General features: G+C 51.6%; 1 protein-coding gene across 5 annotated transcripts in view; it reads left to right on the top strand.

The window, feature by feature from the left end:
- Nucleotides 1-22,406, top strand: part of CCDC88C (coiled-coil and HOOK domain protein 88C) — a 130,331-nt gene that overhangs the window by 54,885 nt on the left and 53,040 nt on the right. For 4 of the 5 annotated variants that reach the window (XM_060620560.3, XM_060620559.3, XM_078447904.2 and 1 more), the window contains 6 exons: nucleotides 12,877-12,935; nucleotides 13,814-13,897; nucleotides 16,499-16,639; nucleotides 16,892-17,076; nucleotides 17,822-17,903; nucleotides 18,275-18,433. In XM_060620560.3, the coding sequence (XP_060476543.3) occupies nucleotides 12,877-12,935; nucleotides 13,814-13,897; nucleotides 16,499-16,639; nucleotides 16,892-17,076; nucleotides 17,822-17,903; nucleotides 18,275-18,433 (710 nt within the window). Of the gene's footprint in view, nucleotides 1-5,636; nucleotides 6,292-12,876; nucleotides 12,936-13,813; nucleotides 13,898-16,498; nucleotides 16,640-16,891; nucleotides 17,077-17,821; nucleotides 17,904-18,274; nucleotides 18,434-22,406 lie in introns of those variants that run through there. The other variant, XM_078447903.2, reaches the window with a different exon arrangement.

Raw genomic sequence — 22,406 nt, 5'->3', positions numbered from 1 at the left:
TTGGGCCATTCGTGTTTTGGTTTGATTTCCTGGTTCCCCCACACAGAGGATGCCAGCCACAGCCCCGGGCCCCAGGGACAGTCGGCGCTCTCGTATTTCTGTAGTAACGTCAGGAAAGTGGGGGTCTCCTTCGCCGAGCAGAACTGTCCTGACGTATTCGGGAGCCGGTCTTACAAGGGAAGAGAGATGCCTGTGGGAGGCTGGCCGTGCAAGCTTCGTTCTGCTCTGGAGGCGGCCACGTAAGGCGAAGAGGCGGGCGGGGGAGCAGGAAAGAAGGATGCTCCCTCCTTGAGCCCTTGGTGAGCCTGCCGTGTGCTGGGCGTTGTGTATGTATTAAAACGTGGAAATCAGGGGCGCCTGGGTGGCGCAGTCGGTTAAGCGTCCGACTTCAGCCAGGTCACGATCTCACGGTCCGTGAGTTCGAGCCCCGCGTCGGGCTCTGGGCTGATGGCTCGGAGCCTGGAGCCTGTTTCCGATTCTGTGTCTCCCTCTCTCTCTGTCCCTCCCCCGTTCATGCTCTGTCTCTCTCTGTCCCAAAAATAAAAAAATAAACGTTGAAAAAAAAAATTTAAAAAAAAAAAAAAAAAAACGTGGAAATCAAAGTGTGCTTCCGGGGTGTGGCTGTGCCATCCCGTTTATAGGTGAGAAGATGCAGGCCCGTAGAGTTTAAGTGATGAGCCCTCTGTCACTCAGCCCGTAAGCAGACCCCGGAGTCTGAGCTCCCATCCATAGCACACACGGACATGTGAGGTTGGGCCAGTGTTCAGCCGTTTTGACCTACAAAACTGGCAGTGGCAGATGGCTCAATCTAACCTGAAACTCCTCCCACTCCCCCACCCAGCCCCCCCATCACCCCGGCGTGCTGTGTAGCTCACCCACCTTCCTCTGGGTGCCCCTTCTTTTCCCTGTCAGTGTCCTCTCTTCCTGCTGCTGGCGGGAAACCTGTCCCCTGGAAGCCCCTTCACCAGATTCCTCCTCACCCTGGAACCCTGGCCCCAGCCTCCCCCTCGGCAGAGTTTCTGTTCCAGCCTCTGAACCACAGGGGCCAAGAGGTTGTCCACATGTAGAGACAACACAGGCCCCCACTTCAGGTCCAGCGCTGAACAGAAACATCCAGGTGAGGTGGACGCTGACTTTTTCTTGAGACGGCTTTATTGAGGTATAGTTTGCATCCCATAAAATTCACCCATTCTGAGTATACTGTGGGGTGACTCTCTGTCATAATCGTGTAGAGTCGTGTGACCTTTGCCATAGTTCAGGTATAGAACGTTGTGGGGAAGCTGCTTTCCAACTGTGACAGGTGCGTGGATTGTCTCCAGCACAGAAAAGAATCCGTACATGTCACTCAAAAGGTTGTGTCCCCAGCTCTCAAGGAGAGGTTGGAAAGAGGCCGCGAGCGTGGGCCTCGCGACAAGCCGGGAGGGCTCCCAGGCGGGGTCTTTGCGGGCCGTGCACAGAGACCGGTTCTGGCTCATCACGGCACTGGCGGCCTGGCCGGGAGCTGGGAGCTGGGCACACGCTTGGGTAGGTTTTGACGGAAGTCCCAGGGGGCCTCCGGGAAGAGGGAAGGTTGGCAAGAAGATGCAGAGGCCTATTTATGGAATGGTGTCATCTGTTTTCAATTAAAAAAAAAAATAGATGAGTGAAGCATTTGGGGTTTGTTTTTGAATAAAGCACAAAGTTGCTTTCTGTTTTGAGTGGTGGCCTGGAAGTGGGTTTGGAAGGTGAGAGGAGCGCTGTCTTTTTACTCCTCCTCGCACGTCGTAGGAAGATGTCTGTGCTCTTTTCGGCTCACGTGGACACTGTACCGTTAGTTATAACACATCACAGTTTGGGGTTGTTGTTACTGTTTTTTTGGCAAACGCGTCTCAGTGGAGCCAGGGTCCGCGGGCAGGACAGAACCCAACAGAGCATCCAGTCCCAGTGACACCCATCCTGAGACGCCAAACCTTTGTCCCCTTGCTCTGACCCCAACAAGGGAGGTGTCATGACTTCTGTTATGAGATTTTTTTCTGTGTGTCTGACCTGCTGTGCCTGCGCCCATCAGACAAAAGGATGTTCTCTTTTTTCTGCCTTGGGTGGGATTCGAGAACTGCTCAGTAAATGCGAGAAAGAACTTCTCTCTCTCTCTTTTTTTCTTTTCTTTTCTTTCTCTTCTTTCCTTCTTTTATTTCTTTTCTTCCTTCCTCTTTCTTTCTTTCTTTCTTTCTTTCGAGTGCAAGCCAGGGAGAGGGGCAGAGAGAGAAAGAGGGAGGGAGAGAGACAATGAATCATAAGCAGGCTCCATGCTCATGATTGGAGCCAAAACCCAAGAGTTGGATGCTCAACCAATAGCCACCCAGTTGCCCCAAAGAACTTCATATACTTTAAACTGTTGTTAAAATCTCTCTGCAGTGGGGCGCCTGGGTGGCTGCATCAGTTAAGTGTCCGACTCTTGATTTCGGCTCAGGTCGTGATCTCATGGTTCAGTTGATGAGTTCGAGCCCCACATTGGGCTCTGCAGTGGTAGTGCAGAGCCTGCTTGGGATTCTCTCTCTCCTTCTCTGTCTCCCCCTCTGCCCCTGCTTATGTTCTCACTCCCTCTCTCAAAATAAACAAACTTAAAAAAAAATCTCTCTGCAGTACCTGCCCCTCTGGCCCTAAATCCTCATTCTCTCTTCTTTAGCTTGAATTGCCACTCTGGATTTTCTCTTTAATGGCACGATGTTGTGCAGTTGTCTGTCACCTGGGTGCCAGTCCCTTGGGAAGCGTCTGTCCAGTACCTCATTACTGTGGACCCCACTTGTTGGAGCCTGGCTGGGGTCTCGCAGGACTCTGCTCTGAGCCCCTTGCTCACTTTTACATGATGGCTGTGAGCAGGAAAGCCTTGCCCTGGTGGCTCCCACCTTGTTCTGGTGGCTCCCAGGGCTGGGTGTTGTAGGGTGTCCCTTTGTTTTGTTTCTAGTTGGCTAAATCCTGACCTCTCTCACCCACACTTGTTTGTCAGGCAGGTACCTCGGCTGTGCCTTCGCAGCACCTGAGTTCTTCACTCCTCTTGCCACATGGCCACCCTGATCTCCCACCCGGCTGCGTGCCAGAGTGGCTTTGTGACACCTGCCTGGCTCTGTCCTTGCCCCTGGTAGTCTGTCCTAAGCACAGCCCCTGGTCCTCTTAGATACATGCCAGTCAGGTTGTGTTACTTTCTTGCCCCTTCCCTCCTGGCGCTAGGGTCTGCGCAGTGGCTGTTCCCACTGCCTGGCATGCTTTTCCCAGACACAAGTCTTTGCTCAAGTGCCCCTCCCGACCCCCTGTGTCCCTAGGCCAGTCCCCTCATCCTGCTCTGCCTCCCCCTTTCCCAGTATTTATCACCCTCCAGTATCATTTATTTTTTCATCTCTGTTGCGTTGCTTACCCACCCCCACCCCCAGGATGTAATTTCTCATGAGGACAGGAATCTTTGGGTTTTTTCTTCTTCTTGCCGCCCATCTATCCCAAGTGTCCACAGCAGTACCTGGCCCATAGTAGGTGCTCAGTAAAGAAAGCATGCCTGCCGGAGACCTACCTTTATCTCCTCCTGTCCCCACTTCCCTTCCTTCAAGCAAGTGCGGCTGACAAGTGTTAAGCACATGCTCTCACAGATGCAAAAGATCAGATGTCAGTGGTCAGGGTCAAGTGGAAGTCCATCTGTGCCCAGCACCATGTGTGTGTGGCTCCGCGAGACTGGAGATGATGTGCTGGAAACTGCCCTCACCCCACCAGCTTGCCAGCCGTGCATCCATTAGGGACATTTACATGGTTTCTCAGAGTCCGTTCTGGAAGAAGTCATGACAACCAAGAGGTGATGATGTCTGCTTTATCTGTTAAACGAGGGAAGATTTTTGGTCACACCTGGACCAGCTCCCTGGTCCCCTCAAGCTCTGCTTTCTCAGCAGCCAGGCCTGTCACCGGGCCACACAAAAAAAAGGCTGGATTCGTCTGACAGGAAGCCAAGGTGGTAGCAAATTAATTTCTCCGATGAATCATTCAGCAGTCATGCTGGAAGAGAGCATTGTTTGTCTTCCAAGGTTTGTATCCAAGTGCAGTAGTGGTTTTCTGACTTGTAAATGGCTGATCCCACCTAAGACGCTTAGAGTGGAAGGAAGGGAGCCATGTTAAGTTGGGAAACCCAGCTCAGAGAGGAGAGGGAACTCCTTCAGAAGCATATGGCTTGATGGCCCCATAGGTAAGAGACGCATTTGTCACTGTTTAGTTCTGCAGATGGATATATACGTGGGTCATCGGGGAGTGGCCACCGTCATCCTTCAGCCCGGTGCTGCGTGGATTTTAAACACAAGGCAAGATACCCGGGTCCGTGGAGGGGCTGTCCCCATATCCTACAGAGTGCTGTCTGTGAATACAGCTGGAACACTTGAGGATAGCCTTGGGGATTCCATTAATTGCTATTCAGTGGGCTGGCCATTGGTCTTCTGTTTTCTCCCTGTTCTGGTGCTCACTGAAGGGCTTCTAGTGACCGAGAAAGCACCTTGATGAGTGGGAGCATTCTGTGCCTGCAGGTGCCATAGCTTCCTCCCAGTTCATGCAGGCCTCTGTTCTGACGGAGGAAACCAAAGGGCCAATTTCTGCCCCTCCCCCACCCCCATAGAAGACTAGAATGGCCCTGCACCCTTGCTTTTTTGAGTAGGCTACCCCTCGGCCAGAGGCCCACAGAGAAGTTGAGCCCGGCCCTCTCCTCCAGCTTTCATTGTCAGATGCCCACCACGCTGGGTCCAGGGCCCCTCCTTGGAAACAAGGAGGCTGTTTTTGCTCAAGAAGCCCCCAGTCCGTGTTGGGGGAGGGAGGATAGGAAGACCGCGTTGGTAACTGCTGGATCTTTTCCAGGGTGAGAAGTGACATACGTGTGCTTTCCATAAAACGCAGAGCAGATGATGAATTCTGCCAGGCAGGCCGGGAAGACCTCCTGGAGGAGGCTGTGTGTGGCAGAGCAGCAGAGGAAAGGTGTCCTGGGAGGGAGAAGCCCACAGGAGTAGAACTGTGTTGGGAATCCCATGAGGGGCATCTGTCCTCAGGACACTAGGAGGAAGCTCTGTCCCAGCCGAAGTTTACTTTTCAAAGGCTGGAAGGAAACTCCTGGGATCAGTATTTAACCCTTGCAGTGTTTGCCTGCTCTCCTGTCAAAGGCATCCCCAAAGTGCTTTTCAGACCCCGTGGAAGCCTTGCCTCCTAGTCCACACGGCACAGCTCTGCCTTCTGCAGACTAGCAGGAAGCCTGTGTGGGCTGTGTGCCTGTGGCTTGCTCCCTGCAGCCCGGGAAGAGGGCCCAGAGCTAGGTTTGTTAGGAACAGTCTTCTTGCCCCAGTGAGTGTTCTCTTAAAGATCTCGAGGGCTGGCTTCCCTCCCCCGCCATCTCCCTGCGGTTCTGCCCTCCCTAGTGCCGCCGCTTGCCGGGTGACCTGGTGGCAAGCGTCCACCATCGGGGGTTAAAGGGAGATTTCTGGTGTTACTTCTCTTAACCTTATTTTTTTTTTTCATTTCTCCCTCACTGTAATTTTGTTCTTGTGTGCACATATTTTTATTTTTGTATTTACGAAAACCTCAGGTTCTTTATTATTTTTTTATGTTTGTTTATTTTGAGAGCGTGAGGGAGGGAGGGGCGGAAAGCGAGAGGGAGAGAGAATTCCAAGAAGGCTCTGCCCTGTCAGCACAAAGCCCAACATGGGGCTCGATCCCACGAACTGTGAGATCGTGATCTGAGCCGAAATCAAGAGTCGGACGCTTAACCGACTGAGCCACCCGGGGGCCCCAAACCTCAGGTTGTTTAGACAAAGAGGGAAGAAGTAAGTGAGCAAAGGAGAACCAACCTTGTAGCCATTTGGATCCTGGTGACGCTCCCCGTTCTGTCCTGGAGGGAGCAGGCTCAGAAGAGCATCCAAGTGTGGTTGCAAATGGCGAGGCTACGGCCTGCTGCTTTGCTCCTGTGCTGCTTGCTGGATCCGGAAAGGAGTCTTTTGGTCCATCTAGAACGCCGGGGTTGCTGGACACTTGAGCTGAAAGCCAGCACTTTGCTTTTCCAGGAACGTGAAAAGCTTGGTTAACATGAGGCACAGGCGGGTGTTAGAGCGCAGCCAAATGCCGGCCTTCGGAACAGCCCTGGGATCTGCCTGGATACCAGCCTTTGTTGAGTAAACTTCTTAGCGATGGTCTGTACACAGAGACGGCTCCCTGGCTGTGGTAACCACGCCATGGCTTCCAGCAGCACTGTTCCCTGTGGCCGTGGCTGTCCGAGGAGGAGGGACGAGATGTTGTTTGTGAAAGGTTCTTTATGGTCACTGATAGTATTTGGGCTTTGAGTTTTCTGCCTGGTGGTGGGGAGGAACCCTTCCCTTCCTCGCATCATCTCCTGCCTGTGGCACCCTCTCGCCTGCAACCAGTACAGATGCTGGGTCTCAAGCTGAGTTCTTGTGGTCAGATTCTGCTTTTCTTCTTCTTCTTTTTTTTAATGTTTGTTTACTTTGAGAGAGAGACAGACTGTGAGCAGGGGAGGGACAGAGAGAGAGGGAGACACAGAATCGGAAGCAGGCTCCAGGCTCCTAGCTGTCAGCACAGAACCCGATGCGGGGCTCGAACTCACAAACCGTGAGATCATGACCTGAGCCAAAGTCGGACGCTTAACCGACTGAGCCACCCAGGCGCCTCTGCATTTTGCTTTTCTGATCTGTAATTGTTTGGTGCTAGGGAGAATTAGCTTTCCCCTGCTGTGGCCTGGGTGGGGGGGGTGGGGGGAGGGGGACAGGCAGGGAGTCCTTTCTGTCGGGCATGCTGTCTGAGGGGCTTGGGGTGGCTGTTTCAAAGTGTTCTCCCCAATCTGGGAGCAGCTGCCTCTGTTGCTGGGCAGACGCCTCTTGTTGCCCACACCCGGCGGTGCTGGGGGATCCGGGGGTTGGCGGCAGGCTGGATTGGGGGGTGCACTGATGCCGGGATCAGGGGGCCGCTGGTCGGCGGAGGGGGGGGGGGTTGCGTGGGAGGCCCCTGCACCGTTTGCACTGCCATGCGACTTGGTGCCTGCCAAAGCCCACCTGTGATAACCATTTATTCAGTAACTGAATAAACAGATAGTGGAGTGCCTGGTTATGTTCCTGCCTGGTGGGGGCCCCGTGTGGTAATGTTCTGGGTGTCAGAAAGCTAGGTGAGGGCTTCCTAGGGGTCGCCCTTCAGCCAGTGAGGTATCATGTGGAGATGCCTGCTTCAGACCGTATGCACCGAGACAGGTATGTGGGGGAGGTCCTCATGTGCCCACCCACCAGGAACTCCCCATCCATTCTGTTCCTCGGCAGTGCCTGCGGAAGGTGACCCTGACTGTTCAAATGATAATAAACCGCTGGTTTTGATGCAAGCCAGGTCCTCAGGAGGGCCCACAGAGCTGTGCTCTTGTGAGTGAGTCTCAGGATGCCATTAGACATTGAAGAGACATACACATGGGTCACGTTCAGCACAGCATTACTTTCAAATCAGTGAGACAGCCCCGTAATCATCCTTAGGAAATAACGGTTTTTTAAATAAGAAAGCACAGAGGGGTGCCTGGGTTGCTCACTCGGTTGAGCATCTGACTTGATTTTGGCTCAGGTCATGATCTCAGGGTCGTGAGATCAAGCCTCACATCGGGCTGAGCACTGGCCGTGGAGCCTGCTTAAGATTCTCTCTCCCTCCGTCTCTCTCCCCAGCCTCCCTCTGCCCCTCTTCCCTGCTCGAGCACTCTCTCACTTTTTCAAAAAAATTTTTTTGTTAAACGGGAAACACAGTTAGTGATCGACTCTAACACACAGCAGAGGAGAGCGGTATAGAGACTTATTAAGAACAAGTAGGTACATACGAATGCATAGTCTCCATCCCAGCAGGGAAGGAAACTGAAATTGTTCTCTATGTTCTACCCAGGGACTCAGTGTTAACTGTTAATGTCACTCACTCAATCAGCAGGCACTGGTTAAATGCCTGCACTGTGGCATTTGGGTCAGATGCTAAACGAGATAGAGTTCTGTTCTGGAAGGAGCTGTAACCCTCAGTAATGACAGTTTCAGGGGGCAAAAGGACGATAGGGAGTTAGGGCAAAGCAGGTGGTGAACAGCGCAGGACCAAATCTTAGTTCTGTGACTCTGCTGGTCTGAACCTGTTCTTGTTTGTAAAGTGGAGATAATGCTGTCCTTTGGGGTTAAATCAGATGACTGTGTGTTTTACTGAAAGTGCAGTAATGGCCCGCAGGCATGAAGGGCACGGGGTGGGGCGGGGGCAGAATTAACCTGAAAGGGTCCATTTTCCAGGTCCATTTTCCAGGAAAGGGTCCATTTTCCAGAATTAACCTGAAAGGGTCCCCCATTTTCCATTTTCCGGGTTAAACCCTCAGCCTGGCTGGCAGTTTGCTGATCCTGGGCCCCTGTGGTTGTGGAGAGCTGAGCGAGCAAGACTGAGGAGTCAGTATCACTGCCTTTCTCTGACCCTGTCTTTGCAGGCAGTCACGGTGCCTTCTGACCTCAACAGAGCAGAGGGTGTGCAAGAGGGGCTCCGTCTTAGAGGGGACTGTTAGCATTCCTTTGCCTAAATCCCCACCTTCATACATAAGTGACCAATAATCAATGACAAGGTTTATTTTCCGTATCTAGAGACCAGGAAGTGGGAACATTCAGAGGGCTGAATCTTGGAGACTCAGAGTGGACCCAAAAAGGACCCTAGAGATCACGTACCAGGCACGGAAGACAGGTTTCGTTTCATGTGTCAACTTCTGTTGATTGGCAGGTGCTGTCCAGTGCTCTTTTCTGAGGGATTCTGAGGCCTCTTTCCAGGCTGCTTAACAAGGTGTTGATATTGACGAGCCACATGTACCACAGACAGGAGATTAGAAAGGGGATTTTCCAGCCCTGATCTAGCTCTGCCTCCACATTTTAGAGGGTCATGTACTTTAATTATCAAACTACACTTCGAAGGGCACCTGGGTGGTTCAGTTGGTTAAGAGTCTGCCTCTTGATTTCGGCTCAGGCCATGATCGCATGGTTCGTGGGATCCAGCCCCATGTTGGGCTCTGTGCTGAAAGTGCAGAGCCTGCTCAGATTCTCTCTCTCTCTCTCTACCCCCCCTGCTCGCTCGCTCGCTCGCTTGCATGCTGTCTCAGAAATAAATGAACTTACTAAAAAAAAAAAAAAAACCCACTTCTATCTACCTACTGTCTATCTACTTCTATCTTTTGTCTACCCTCACACACATGCAATATCAGATAGTTTCCCTTCTGTTTTGGAAGCGGGTTGCTACAAACATCTAACTTTATATATAGCTTAGATCAGCATATGTTGATGTATTCTATTTCTGCTAAGGCCGGTGTGAGTTTCTCTGTGTCAGGACTGTAGGAAGCAGGTAGTAAAGGAAGGTTTTTCTTAGATTCAGCCATTAGCTCAGGCTGTCATGGGATTCCCCCTGGGGTTGTGGGTAGACGCAGAGGGTGTCGGATGTTTTTGACCCTCCCCCCTTGGTTGCCTGTGACTCACTCGGTAGAGAAATGAACATCACTTCATACCCTGCCCCCATTTCTCACTCTGAAGACCCACCCGTAACCACAAAGCATTCATAATTTGACAGACACCATGTTGCCTTACCTCTGGGCCTCTGCACATGCTGATGATCCCTGTGCCTGAGCCCTGGTTCACCTGCGTCTTACATCCCTCGTCATCCTTGGGTCTCAGTTCAGGGGTCATTTCCTCAGGAAGCCTTGCCTGATCCTTACTGCAAACTAGATGTCCTTCCTCTGGGTTTCCATAGCATTTATCAGCTTTTTAAAATTGCTGCCCCTGGTCTGAGCTCAGAGGACTGTGTCGATTCTGGTTCTGTTCTCAGCGAGCCTCCACCCCTGGGGGTGCTTGGGAGGGAGTTGCCTGCAGGTTTATTTCTTCTTGGCCTGCTTAAGTGTGTCACTGAGCCAGTCTTATTGGCAGGGACCCAGTACAGAGTCTTCGGGTATGTTTTGAAACTATTCAAAACCTACAATCTGGCAGATTTATGAAAATAGCAGTAGTTTGCCTTACTGTTGAAATCCTGAGAGAAATTGGGCATCAGCTTCCCAGGAGAAATGAAGGAACTTGTATTCTTCCGTTTTTTATTTTCATATACTTTTTTAACTTCACAGGAATCTGTGTAGGGGTAAATCACAGGATGCATTTATTTATTTTTTAATTTTTTAGAATGGGTTTTGTTTTTGAGAGAGAGCATGAGTGGGGGAGGGGGCAGAGAGAGAGGGAGACACAGAATCCGAAGCAGGCTCCAGGCTCTGAGCTGTCAGCACAGAGCCCGATGCAGGGCTTGAACCCACGAACTGTGAGATCATGACCTGAGCCAAAGTCAGATGCTCAACCGACTGAGCCACCCAGGCACCCCAGGATGCATCTATTATAAGCAAATGTTTGTATTCACTTAGCCTGGTGAGAATGAGCGCAGCACTGGTTCATTTGAATGAGGGCAGGGGTGATTTTCCTGGTACCCTGTTCATTACCAAAAAGTTTATTTTAAATACTTTTTTTCCATGAGAATTTTTCTAAAACTCTGTCCCTTTAAAACCTTTCCCCCCTACTCTGTTCTAAGACTTAGCAAAACAGGAATTGCATACTTCTCTAATAGGTGTGAGTGAGTGAATGAACGAATGAATGAATGACTCATGGTTGTCAAGGTGTGTAAGTGCTGGGTGGTGAGGGAACAGAACCTTTGTTGTTTTAATAGCCACAGAATGTAGTTTTGAGGCCTTGGCGTGTGTGTACATAGGGTTTCTGGTCTTTTCCTTGCAGTCACTGGCTTGTGCTCCTGCTACTGGCAGTGGGCGTGTTCAGTGCTTGTTCCCACGTTTAGTTTGCTCATCTGTTGCGAGCCAGGAAGATGGATCATCGGGGCTGTTTAAATTATTCTAGTGTATGATATAATGAGGGCCTTTGGGGCCTTCGCTGTGAACACAGTATGTAAAGATTCTCCGTGTGAACTCTGACTTATGTCTGGGCTAACAGGAGACCTTTCGAATGCTTTCCTCCTGTGTGTCCCTGCCGGTTATACGCCGGGCTCATGGCCCATGACAGGTGGTGAATCACTGGCAGTGGCTGGGAGGGGTCTGTACCTGTTCTATCCACCAAAGGTGTATGAGGGGCACTGGCTGGGTGTCTGGGGACAGAGGTGAGGGTGGTCACCTGGGCTGGATGCAGCACTGTGGCCAGGGAAAGATTTTGGTGAGACTGATTGTAGGCTTTTAATATTCAGGTGGGCATTTCCTTGTAATCAACACTAAAATTGTGATTGATCATCAGTTCAGCTTTAACGGAGAAGTGAGTCGTGGCCATCTATTTATTTATGTCTATGGATTAGACTCTTGGGACAAGTAAAAGGCCTCCAGTAAAAAAAAAAAAAAAAAAAAATGTATGAAAGTCTGAAAATGTTCCCATTTCAAACACTGATGAAGTTGTGCACCTTACTAGCAAAGAGAAGGGCCTTAGCCCAGTACACTGGTGTACAGTGCCGTCAAAGCTAAGTGTGTTAAGACTGTGGAATCTGAGTGCTCGGAAGGGTCCCTGTGGTCCAGCTCGCCAGCCCCTCCTGCCCGCCTTCAGGCTGGAAGGTAGGAAGGGGTGTTCAGTTTTGGCTGAACGAATGTCCAGCCCCCACATCTGAGACTCCACCACGATGTCAGGGAAAAGCTATTTTGAGACACTTTTCCGTTGAGAAATATTAGGACAAGATCGCGTGTCACTCCACACCCACCTTACACCCAGGGACCTGGAATGAACCACACTAGTTCCTGGGACCCAGGTTTGGTTTGTTTATCCTAGCAGGTGTTGGGGATACCTGGGGCCGTTTTTGCACAGGGTGAGCTCATGCTGGTAAGTCTGTCAAGAAAACCAGGCTATATGTGGCTTGTCCCTTTTCCCCCAAACAGAAGAGGATATAATGAGAAAGGGAGAATCCTGTAGAATTTTTCAGCTGATGGAGGGCACCTGTTGGGATGAGCACTGGGTGTTGTATGGAAACCAGTTTGACAATAAATTTCATAAAAAAATGACATCGAGCCCCTCGTCAGGCTCCATACTGACAGCATCATACCTGCTCGGGATTCTCTCCCTCTCTCCCTCCCCCCGCCCCGCCAAAATAAACTTTAAAGAAAAGTTTTTTTTAAATGAAAGATGTAAGTATGTGCATAAAGAATTAGCCACTAAGATGTTCTCTATCACATTATTTAGAGTATCAAAAACTTGAACCTCTCCAAGAAGATTGGTTGAATAAGTTTGTGGTCTTTGTACAAAGTAAAGATGAGACCATCAAAAATGCCACATGTATGTTAGGGATTTGCTTTAGAGTATTCTAGTCGAATGTGTGTGTGTGGGGGGGGGGGGGGGGGGACTGAACCGATGCGTAAACAGTCCATAGTGTGAAGCCAGGCTGTGAGTGTGGTGGTTTGTTCCTCTGGCTCCTGGATGTTCTTGCGTGGTGGAAAAGTAAAGTTGCGTACGGCCGTGTTTTGGAGGACTCCGTATTTCCCGTGGGGATTACTCTCTCCCATTGTACTTTGCTTCCCACACACTGAAAAGAGCTGCTGGTTCTGAAGTTCCTTCGTTATCATGAGAGGATATTTATGCTATCTGAACGGAAAAGGGCCACAAATAGTCATATACGGAATTCTCATTTGGTTCAAAAAAAATAAACCCATACATAGAAAACAGATGGACTCTGCACACCTACATGGATATCGCTGGGTTGAAAGAGTCCTTTTTCTCTAGCTTTCTAGCTTGATCCCTTCCACCCCCGCCTCCCCTACAGCACATGCAGATCAGTGGTGAAATTTTATGAACAGTTGAGCTTAGTTACATTTATCTTGCTCTTTTGGTTTAGGGAAGAGCATGGAAGAAATAAAGAAGGTGCTGCTGCTGGTGCTGGGCTGTGCCGTCCAGGTAGGGATCCAGGCATGCAGTGGGGAGGGCCTGCTCTTAGCCATCTTGTGTTTGGAGTTGTGCGGATCAAACGCCCCCTGAATTGAGGTGGGAGTGAAACCATTGGTTGCCTGAGAGACAGTGGCCACCATCTTGGATGGCACTGATCTCTCACACAGAGCACCCTGTGCAAGAGAGCAGGTGGGGATCCCACGGACCGAGACGCCATGAGTAGACTGCCCCGTATGGGAACATCTAGAACAAGATCAGTAAACTGCAGCCTGGGGGCCAAATTGACCTGCCACCTATTTTTGTAAATGAAGTTTTATGGGAACACGGCCATGCTGATTCCTTTACATATTATCTGTGGGGCGTGGCCCACTGGGTCTGAGAATTTTTTTTTTTTTTTTTTTAACCATCTGGCCTTTTACCAATGAAGTTTGCCAGCCCCTGGCCTAGACCAGGTGTTCTTGTTCTTTACCGATTTAGGAATCATCTGGAGAGATTGTCCAAAGTGCACATTTCAGGGGCTCCTGGGTGGCTCAGTGGGTTAAGCATTTGACTCTTGATCTCAGCTCAGGTCTTGATCTCAGGGTTCTGAGTCCAAACCCCACGCTGGACATGAAACCTACTTAAAATAATACAGTGCAGATTTCAGCGTTCTACCGCCAGTGTTTTCAGTCTGGAATGTGCTTTTTAAAAATCTGCTATAGGTCTGATCTAGGTAGTCAAAGAAACTTCTAGAGAAACCTTAGTGTAAGGGCTGGTAAGGGGACAAGAGCATTCTGGGGTATAAAGGAGAAAGCCAGGGCTTGGGTGGATAGTTTGTACTTCTGTAGCATGGTGGCCCCAGGTTGCCCTCACAGAATGCTTCCATTAACACCTGTAACCCTCCACAGTGTGAGAGGAAAGAGGAATTTATTGAAAGAATCAAACAGCTGGACATTGAGACCCAAGCCGGGATCGTGGCCCATATACAGGAGGTAGGTGTGTGGCTTCGTGGGGTGTGGCTGTGGACCGCCGCTCCTGTGGTGGCCAGGAGATGGGCAGTCTCCACCAGTGAAAAGTTTGAAGAATATGTCACCCATCAATATTCTTGCTGATCTTAGGTTTCAGACACCACAGACAAATGTATTCTATTTGGAAAGGTAATCATCAGTGAGCTAAAATAAAATGGGGTAAAAATAAAAAAATTTTTTAAACCCTCAATCAAGTCATCTTTTGCCTCCTCTTCTTGCCTAATATGGACTCAGACTATTTTTAAGAGCTGTCAAGTGGTTTAGGCTCAGAATTTGATTTACAGATCCTGAAAATGTATTCTGGCAAATGTCACCCTGTTTTGAATGGTTGATCTTTATAGAAAGAGATTCTCTGCTTCTGTCAGTAACATGGCAGAGAGACAAGCCGCCGCCACTTGGGAAGTTAAAAACCAGCAAGTCCCAGAGGGCTGTCTCCAGAGACGCAGTGTCCAGGATGGGGTCAGGAGGGCTCTGCACTGAGAGCAGCCTCTCCGCCATTGACCTTGGTGGGAGGGGGTTTCCCTGGAAAATGAGCCTGTAGAGAGAGGCAGGTGCTCACCTGAAAATTTTCTTCCCTGATCTCCACCCCACCCTTACACCAAAATTCTTCAATTACCTCAGGACTTAAGGTTCAGCCTTCCGTGTAATTGGACAGATGTATTAAATATAAAAGATATAACCAGGAGCTCGTAGGAGCAGGTATATAACTGACAGGGGCAGTGAAGGCAGAGCTCCCGCTGCTGGCACCAGGGACAGGCTGCTCCTGGGCTCCCGGGCTTCCATAGCTGCCCAGGGCACTGTCGGGGCATTGGGGGCATGAGTTCTGAGGTGGGATTTGAAGCAGGAGACAGATGCAGTTCTGGGCCGGTAGGGGGTCCATCAGGGAGAGTCAATAGTGTCACAGATATCCTCAAGCATCCTTATCAGGGGCAGACCAGCTGTTAGCCTAAGAACCATTCTGCTTTTAATTTGAAAATTGTATTTATCTGGGCACTGGGTCCTTGAGGCCAGCAGTGTTTGTTTGTTTGTTTGTTTGTTTGTTTGTTTTTTGCCACTGACCACCTTTCCTGCTCAGACAGCAGAATATCAGAAAGAGAAGGTCAAATGTGGCCAAAAAGGAGTCTTGCATGCATGTCATTTGGTGGCTGGCTATGGGGACTGGCTTCACAATTAGTTGGGTGCTGCTTAAACGTTCAGGTGTCCAGACCCCACAAGAGGCCTGTTGAGTCAGAACTAGGGGATGAGGGCATGAGCCTTTAATTAAAAGCTCCTTGGGTGACTGATGTGCACTGGGGTTGAGCCCCTGCTCCCCTTTTCTCCTCTGTGGGCAGACCTAGCACCCATCCAGCCTGTGCTCCCAGTTCTGAGAGTTTAAGGTACCCTGTACCATGGGATAAGGTTCTCCTGATTCCTCAGGATCAGCTGAATCTTAGCTTTTCCTTTGTCAGGAGGGGAGAGGTAAGAAAGCCCTTTTGAGATACTAAAGGGCCCTGTCTTTTGTTTTGTTCAACTATTTTCTGTTTCCGTTTACTACTCTGAAAAATTTAAGAACTTTTTTTGGTGCGCCTCACTGAGTGGATAGCTCTGGCTTCTTTCTGTTTTCCCCCACTGAGGCCTGAGTACACGAATACTTCACTTCCCAAACTAAGCTATCAGGTGCTCCAAATAGATCATCTGCCCCCTCAGTAGGTCTGGGGCTGGGGGGTGGTGAGAAGGTCAGACTGTCACGATCCATGGAGAGGCTGCTATGTGCAGACATCGCTGTGGGTCTCCGCTCACACCTGGCGGAAAGGGAAAAACCAGATGATTTTACGTGAGGAATGAGATTCAGGCTTACTGAAAATTGTTTTAGATTATGAAATATCTTCCCCCGAAATAAGATTGTTATGTGCCCCACATTCTGACATAAGACTTTTATGTAACATTTGCCGTATTCACATTGGATTTGAAGTAGTAACACAGGGTCCCCCTCTTGAGGGATTCTCCCAGCCCCTGAGGCTTCCCTTTCTTGAGTTGTAAATTGACAGCTTACAACAACCGTATCTGAGGACTGTTTAGGGAAATACTGTATTGTAGGAGAGCTTTCTGGCATTAAAGAATCTAGGTGCTTGGCCCGCCTGGGTGGTTCAGTCGGTTAAGCTAAGCACCTGACTTTGGCCCAGGTCATGATCTCACGGTTCCTGAGTTTGAGCCCCATGTTGGCCTCTGTGCTGACAGCTTGGAGCCTAGAGCCTGCTTCGGATTCTGTGTCTCCCTCTCTCTCTGCCTCTCCCCTGCTCATACTCTGTCTCTGTCTCTGTCTCTCTCTCTCAAAAATAAACATTAAAAAAAAATCTAAGACTCCAGGTGTTCTCTGAGCCGGTGTTGAAAGCAGGAGTGTTTTGCACCAGAGCTTGGTTGAAGGGAGTTTGCCCTTACTCATGAGGCCCCTTGGTGCAGTAGATGTGTCAGTGACGGGTTGATAATGTCAGTGGGACGTGTCAGCCACTACCCCGCCGCCCGGCCTAGCGCGGGGAGGCGGATGCTCCCTGCCGGCCTCTGCAGCGCCTGCCTGTGTGCCCACAGGTGACCCACAACCAGGAGAACGTGTTTGACCTGCAGTGGCTGGAACTCCCGGACGTGGCCCCGGAGGAGCTGGAGGCCCTCTCGAGGAACATGGTGTTTCACCTCAGGAGGCTCATAGATGAGCGTGACGAGTGCACGGAGGTGCGTGGCCGCACACACCTGCGGGAGGAGAAGTCTGTAGAAACGCCGAGCTCGGGGCCCTGCCCCCATTCACGCACTCCTTGTCCCACCGAATATTCTAGCTCTTCCTACAAACTCGAGCCACCTCCCTCATGGTTTCTCCCCCACACCCGGCCTCTGCTCTTGCTTTCTCCTTGTCTGTCGATGGTTGGGCCAGGGCACGGGGCGCGCTGGTGCGACTGCTCTCCCCCCCCTCCCCCTGCCCTGCCGCAGCTGATCGTGGACCTGACGCAGGAGCGGGACTACCTGCAGGCGCAGCACCCGCCCAGCCCGCTCAGGTCCTCCAGCGCCGAGTCCACCCCCAGCCCCACCAGCAGCCTCTCCAGCGAGGACAAGCAGCACCTGGCCGTGGAGCTGGCGGACACCAAGGCCAGGCTGCGCCGTGTGAGACAGGAGCTGTGAGTCCTGCAGGGACCCCCGGGCTGGGCTGTCTTTCTGCTTTTGGGTGGTCTGTCGTGTGGTGCGGCCAACCGGAGCCGTCCGACCCGGGCCCCAGAGCCCGCTGCCCCAGGCTCGCTCGCTGTTTGAACGTGGACTAGTTCCCTCCCTGTCTGGGCCTGCACGGGGAGGGGTTCTACCAGATCTTTAGGGCTCCAACCGGCCCGGGTTACAGATGGTCTGCAGATAGCCTCTTGTCCACACTTGTCCAGTTTGGGGCAGGACTGATCACCCAGTGGCATGTTTTCTTGGCTAGAGGGAGGATGCAACCCCACCCCACCCCCATGCCGCCACCCCACCCCGCCATCCAGTGAACCTGTTGTCACCTCTTTTCCTGCAGCAGGAGAATGTCCCTGTGCCCCGTCTGGGGAGCTGCCCTCCTCCCCCTCACAGCCTGCCTGCCTGCCTGCCTGCCTGGCAGTGGGGAGTGCACCTGTGGCAGGAGCCTCCTTACCTGTCCCCCTGCCCTGCACCCTCAGAGGGAAACCCAGTGTCTGGTGGGTGGAGTTTGAGAGCAGGCTTTGAAAAGTTAAAGGCAGAAGAGAATGCGAGTCAGGAACGTTTTTGTAAGCCCCGTACGCACACTGGCCTCCTCCCTCCCAGAAGCCGCCGTCCCGCTCCCTGCTGTGGTCTCATGAGGTGGGGGGCCGCTCAGGGTGCTGGCTGAGGACGCTCCTCAGCTCCGTTCCTCCACATCGCCCCCAGGGAGGAGAAGACCGAGCAGCTTGTGGACACCAGGCATGAGGTGGACCAGCTGGTGCTAGAGCTTCAGAAGGCCAAGCAGGAGGTGAGCGGGCGGGCCTGTGCGTGTGTCCTGGAGGAGGTGGTGGTGGCCGAGACTCCACAGTGACTGTGGCCCAGAGGCTCAGGAAAACAGCATCAGGAGCTTCCGGCAAAGGCCTCTGTTTCTGTCTGCTCAGAGCGACGCTGCCTGACAGCCAGCTGTCCTGAGAACTGCTGTGGGGGGACGACCCTGTGTCTTCGTGACAGCCTGTGGGGGACCCCACGCAGGGACCTGCACGCCGACCCGCCGGGCCCCCCGGACCTGGCTTCTCCTGGGATGTCCCCGAAAGGCTGCACTGCAGGGACTTGAGCCCCTCTCCCCTCCCTGGAGGGGGGGCCCTAAGCTGGCTTCCCCCGCCTTTTCCCACCCCCCAGAACATCCAGCTGGCGGCTGATGCCCGGTCTGCCCGTGCCTATCGCGACGAGCTGGACTCCCTGAGGGAGAAGGCGAACCGCGTGGAGAGGCTGGAGATGGAGCTCGTGCGCTGCAGGGAGAAGCTGCACGACGTGGACTTCTACAAGGCGCGCATGGAGGTGAGCCCGCCTTCCAGAACGCGTCCGCGCCGGCCGGGAAAGGGAGTTGTGAGATCTCCACGGCGAGGCTTTCCCTGCCGCTCAGCCTGTCTGTGGGCCCAGGAGGCTCCATCCCTCAGCTCCTTGCCCACCTAGAGGTGTCACATGGGTGAGGGCGGGGAGGGAACGTGGTTCTGTAATGAAGAGCTCAGACTCCTTTTAGGATTTTTCCTTTTCCTGCTTCCTGCCACAGTGATGACCTTCAATTCGTGGATTTTTATTTATTTTTTCCTACTTCTTGCAGTTTCTGCGGCTAACTTTTACAGGGAATTAGTTTCTTCGTCCATAAAATAGAAATAATCATACCACTTCATGAGTTTTTCCAGATGAAAGACAAAAAATACCTGTCACTTGGGCAAGTCCCATAGGAAGTCCTCAGTCGTGGAGCCCACTCTGATCCCGAGGTTCTGGGAGGATGCAGGGGAGGGCGTCAGGGCTAACGGGGGACTGGAAACCGAGACCCAAGTGGGGTTACCGGTGCTTCAACTGCTCACCCTGACTGCCTCATGTCAGCCACGGGTTCCAGGACCTACTTTCCCAAGGATTTGGGGACTTTGCCCCTATCAACAATCCCAAGGTGGGGTCTGAAGGTAGTTTTTTTTTTTTTTTTTTTTTTTAAGTTTTTTTTTTTTTAACGTTTATTTTTGAGACAGAGACAGACCATGAACGGGGGAGGGTCAGAGAGAGGGAGACACAGAATCCGAAACAGGCTCCAGGCTCTGAGCTGTTAGCACAGAGCCCGACGCGGGGCTTGAACTCACGGACCGTGAGATCATGACCTGAGCCGAAGTCGGCCGCTTAACCGACTGAGCCACCCAGGCGCCCCTGAAGGTAGTTTTAATGAGATGGTGAAATCAGGATGTCAGCCTGTACCAACCGGGCTTGTTTGGTAAGAAAGATTTCCAGTTGCCATTCAGGAGGCTTTTGAGGGGACCAAACATGGGTCTGGGGGGCATGGTATCCTTCTCCCAGCCATGCTGCTGGCAGACCAGCTTGGGGAAGGGTGTTTGGCTGAACATCCGGACGCGCTCTGCTGCTACAGGCAGGCCCTGCCCACGGGCCACGGGAGGTGGTGGGGAAGGCTGTGGTGCCGGGCCCATTTGTTATGCAAGAAGTGTCTGTTCCCCGAGGAATGCGACGCCCTACCTCCTGCAGAGAAGGCACCTTTGGTACTGTGGCTTTGGGGTGCAAGAGGTGGGAGGTGGGAGACCACCTCTGGCTTTGTCCTGGAAATGGTCCACTGGCCCCGCTGAATTTGAAAGGCATAAATCCCCAGCACAGACAGGTTCTGGGACACGGGCATATACCAGGGCCTCTTATCACTTACTAGAAATGCCACAGTTGAGAGAATCAGGGGGGTCCCACACGTTTCCCCAGAGTGCTGCCCCAGCAGCCCCTTCTAAACAGTGCAGGCCTTCCGCAGCCCCCAGATGGGATCACAGGCAGAGTGTGGCTCCCACACCTCACCCCAGTTCTGTCCCATGGAGCAGGTGGGCATCGGGATCCAGTCTCTGTCTCTGTGTGCACCCCTGGCCCTGTCCAGGCAGCCTCACACGGTCATCCAGACACGGTGACTTAGCGCCTGTGTGGTACCAAGGCCTGCACCAGCAGCTAGGGATCTAAACCCAAGATGATGCATGCCCTGCATTCACAGAGCTTCCCGACTTTTAGGGTTTCTCCCAGGACCCCCCTTTTCTCAGACTTCTCAAATTTTCAAATTTCATGCCTCTGTAGTAACAGCAACATTTTTCATATTGATTAGTTGCATAGTGAAAAGTTACTGGGAGCTTGGTAAGGCCTTGAATTTTACTTTAGTTTTTATTCACCACAAGAGAAATGGTATGTGTCTGCACGAGGTGTTTACTTTGGGGCAGGCAGGGACACGCATGGGTTTGCAGACCCTTTGCAGCCCAGGCTGGCTGATGAATTGGGTGTGGTCCATGGAGTCCAGGCCACCACAGAGAGGATGAGTCTTGCTGTGCTGGGATGCCCCTGATGACAGGGTTCAGTGGACAGGAGCACTTGGGCACTCATCCTTAGATCTCAAGTAGTCACATCAGCCTTTCTCACTGTCTGGAGGGGGCCAAAGACTCCAGCTGTGGAAGGTGCATGCCATCCTCAGGAAGTGTTTTAGTGAGGGGAATGGCATGGTTTGGATTTCAGAAAGCACATTTTGGGTTGCCAGGTAGGGAACGGACCAGAAGGGGCAACAGGATGCCATGGGCTGTGGAAGTCTGCCAGCCAGATGGGCCCACCTGGGACCCATACACCCTCTTATCAGCCAGGATGGGCCCATCTCCAGCCTGGTGAGCTTCCTCCCTCTCCTGGCCACAAGGCTGCAAGCTGCTGAGCGTTACTTGAGCAACATCTGTGTGTTCTCATTCATTTCTCCAAGCAGCCCTGAGGACGAGCTAAGCTTGGGGAGGTTGGATGGACTGCCCAGGGTGCATTCTGCTGCAGCTTCCGTGACTCCCAGTGGCATGGGCCCCAGAACGGGGACTCTGCTTTGTTTGTGGGTATGTGCTCAGCATCTGGACCAGTGTCTGGCCCATGGGTGGTGGTGGATGAGCATTTGCTGAAAGAATTATATCCGGAGTTTTTTTTCTTTTTTCTTTTTCTTTTTTCTTTCTTTCTTTCTTTCTTTCTTTCTTTTTTTTTTTTTTTTTTTTTTTTTTTTTTTTTTTTAGTATTTATTTAATTTTGGGAGAGTGCAAGCAGGGAAGGGGCATAGTGAGGGGGATGTAGGATCTGAAGCTGGTTCTGTACTGATAGCAGTGAGCCTGATTTGGCCCTCGAACTCCCTAACCTCGAGGTCATGACCTGAGCCAAAGCTGGATGCTCAACCGACTGAACCTCCCAGGTGCCCCGTATCTGGGTTTTTCTTTGATCAGCGTTTATAGAGCTTGTTGCTGCTGGGCCGCAGTAGAGCCCCTGCCTTCTCAGACCCCTGTGCAGGCTTCCCCTGGCCTGCTGCCTACCAGGGCACACTGGGGTGTGTTGGAAGTTAACCTAGAATGCTGCTTAGAGACCTCAGGACAGGTTGCTTTGGGATGTGAGCCAGTAGTACTTGGGGCCTGCAGGGATTGAGGTGGGCTGCCTGTCCCCAGACTTAGGGGCCTGGGCCGTTCAGTCCTTCTGGTGCTTCGTGTCAAGGAGAAGCACTACCTTGATGCACAGGTGTGTTTTTTGGGTCCATGTTTTTGTTTCAGAAAACAACGTTGCCCAGCTTTGTACGTAAAACCAGATTTTCCAGGGTGTAGTGATGCACACCTCCAAGGGATTCACCCCAAGATTCTTGAATAATTTCTAAGTAATTAGAAGTACGCAGTACCATGCAGAGATGTGTCTGTGAATGGAGATTGACCTGCATGTGATAAAACCTTAGACTGGGAAAGACCCAATTTCGATGTTTACACATCCAAAAACTTAACAACAGAGATGGGGGGATATGTGACAAAGCAAATAGAGCAAAACACTAATTACAGAATCCTGGTGATATGTGTGTTCAGAATATTTATTTCAACGTTCTAGTAGGCTTTAAAATTTCCATAATAAAATATAGGGGGGTGGTGGAAGGTAAAAAGATAGCAGTGGATGTTAACCCTTTTGAATAAGCTCATACGTGATTAACATCAACTTAATAATAGTTTAAAATACTGAACAGCCCCATGTGTTAGATCTCCGTTTCTCAAGAGGTGGTCTGTATCCACCTGTATCTGAGTCCAGCATGCCTGTTAAAAATGGAGATTCCTGGGCCCCAGAAATGTGTGTTCTGAATGCTCTCTCCCAGATGGCTTTTCAGCATTGCCAAGCATGAGGTCATATGAACAGGGTACTTTCCTCCGACTGCTGGCTTTTCTCTGCAAGAGATGGGGTTGGGAAGGCTGACGGCTAGTCTGTGGGTGGACCTTGGCCTGAGGCTGCTTGTATGGAA

This window comes from Panthera onca, chromosome B3 (assembly GCF_046562875.1).
Source record: "Panthera onca isolate mPanOnc1 chromosome B3, mPanOnc1 haplotype 2, whole genome shotgun sequence".
NCBI classification, from domain to species: Eukaryota; Metazoa; Chordata; class Mammalia; order Carnivora; family Felidae; genus Panthera; species Panthera onca.
The sequence above is the reverse complement of the archived record's forward strand: the minus strand, read 5'-3'. Positions and strand labels throughout refer to the sequence as shown.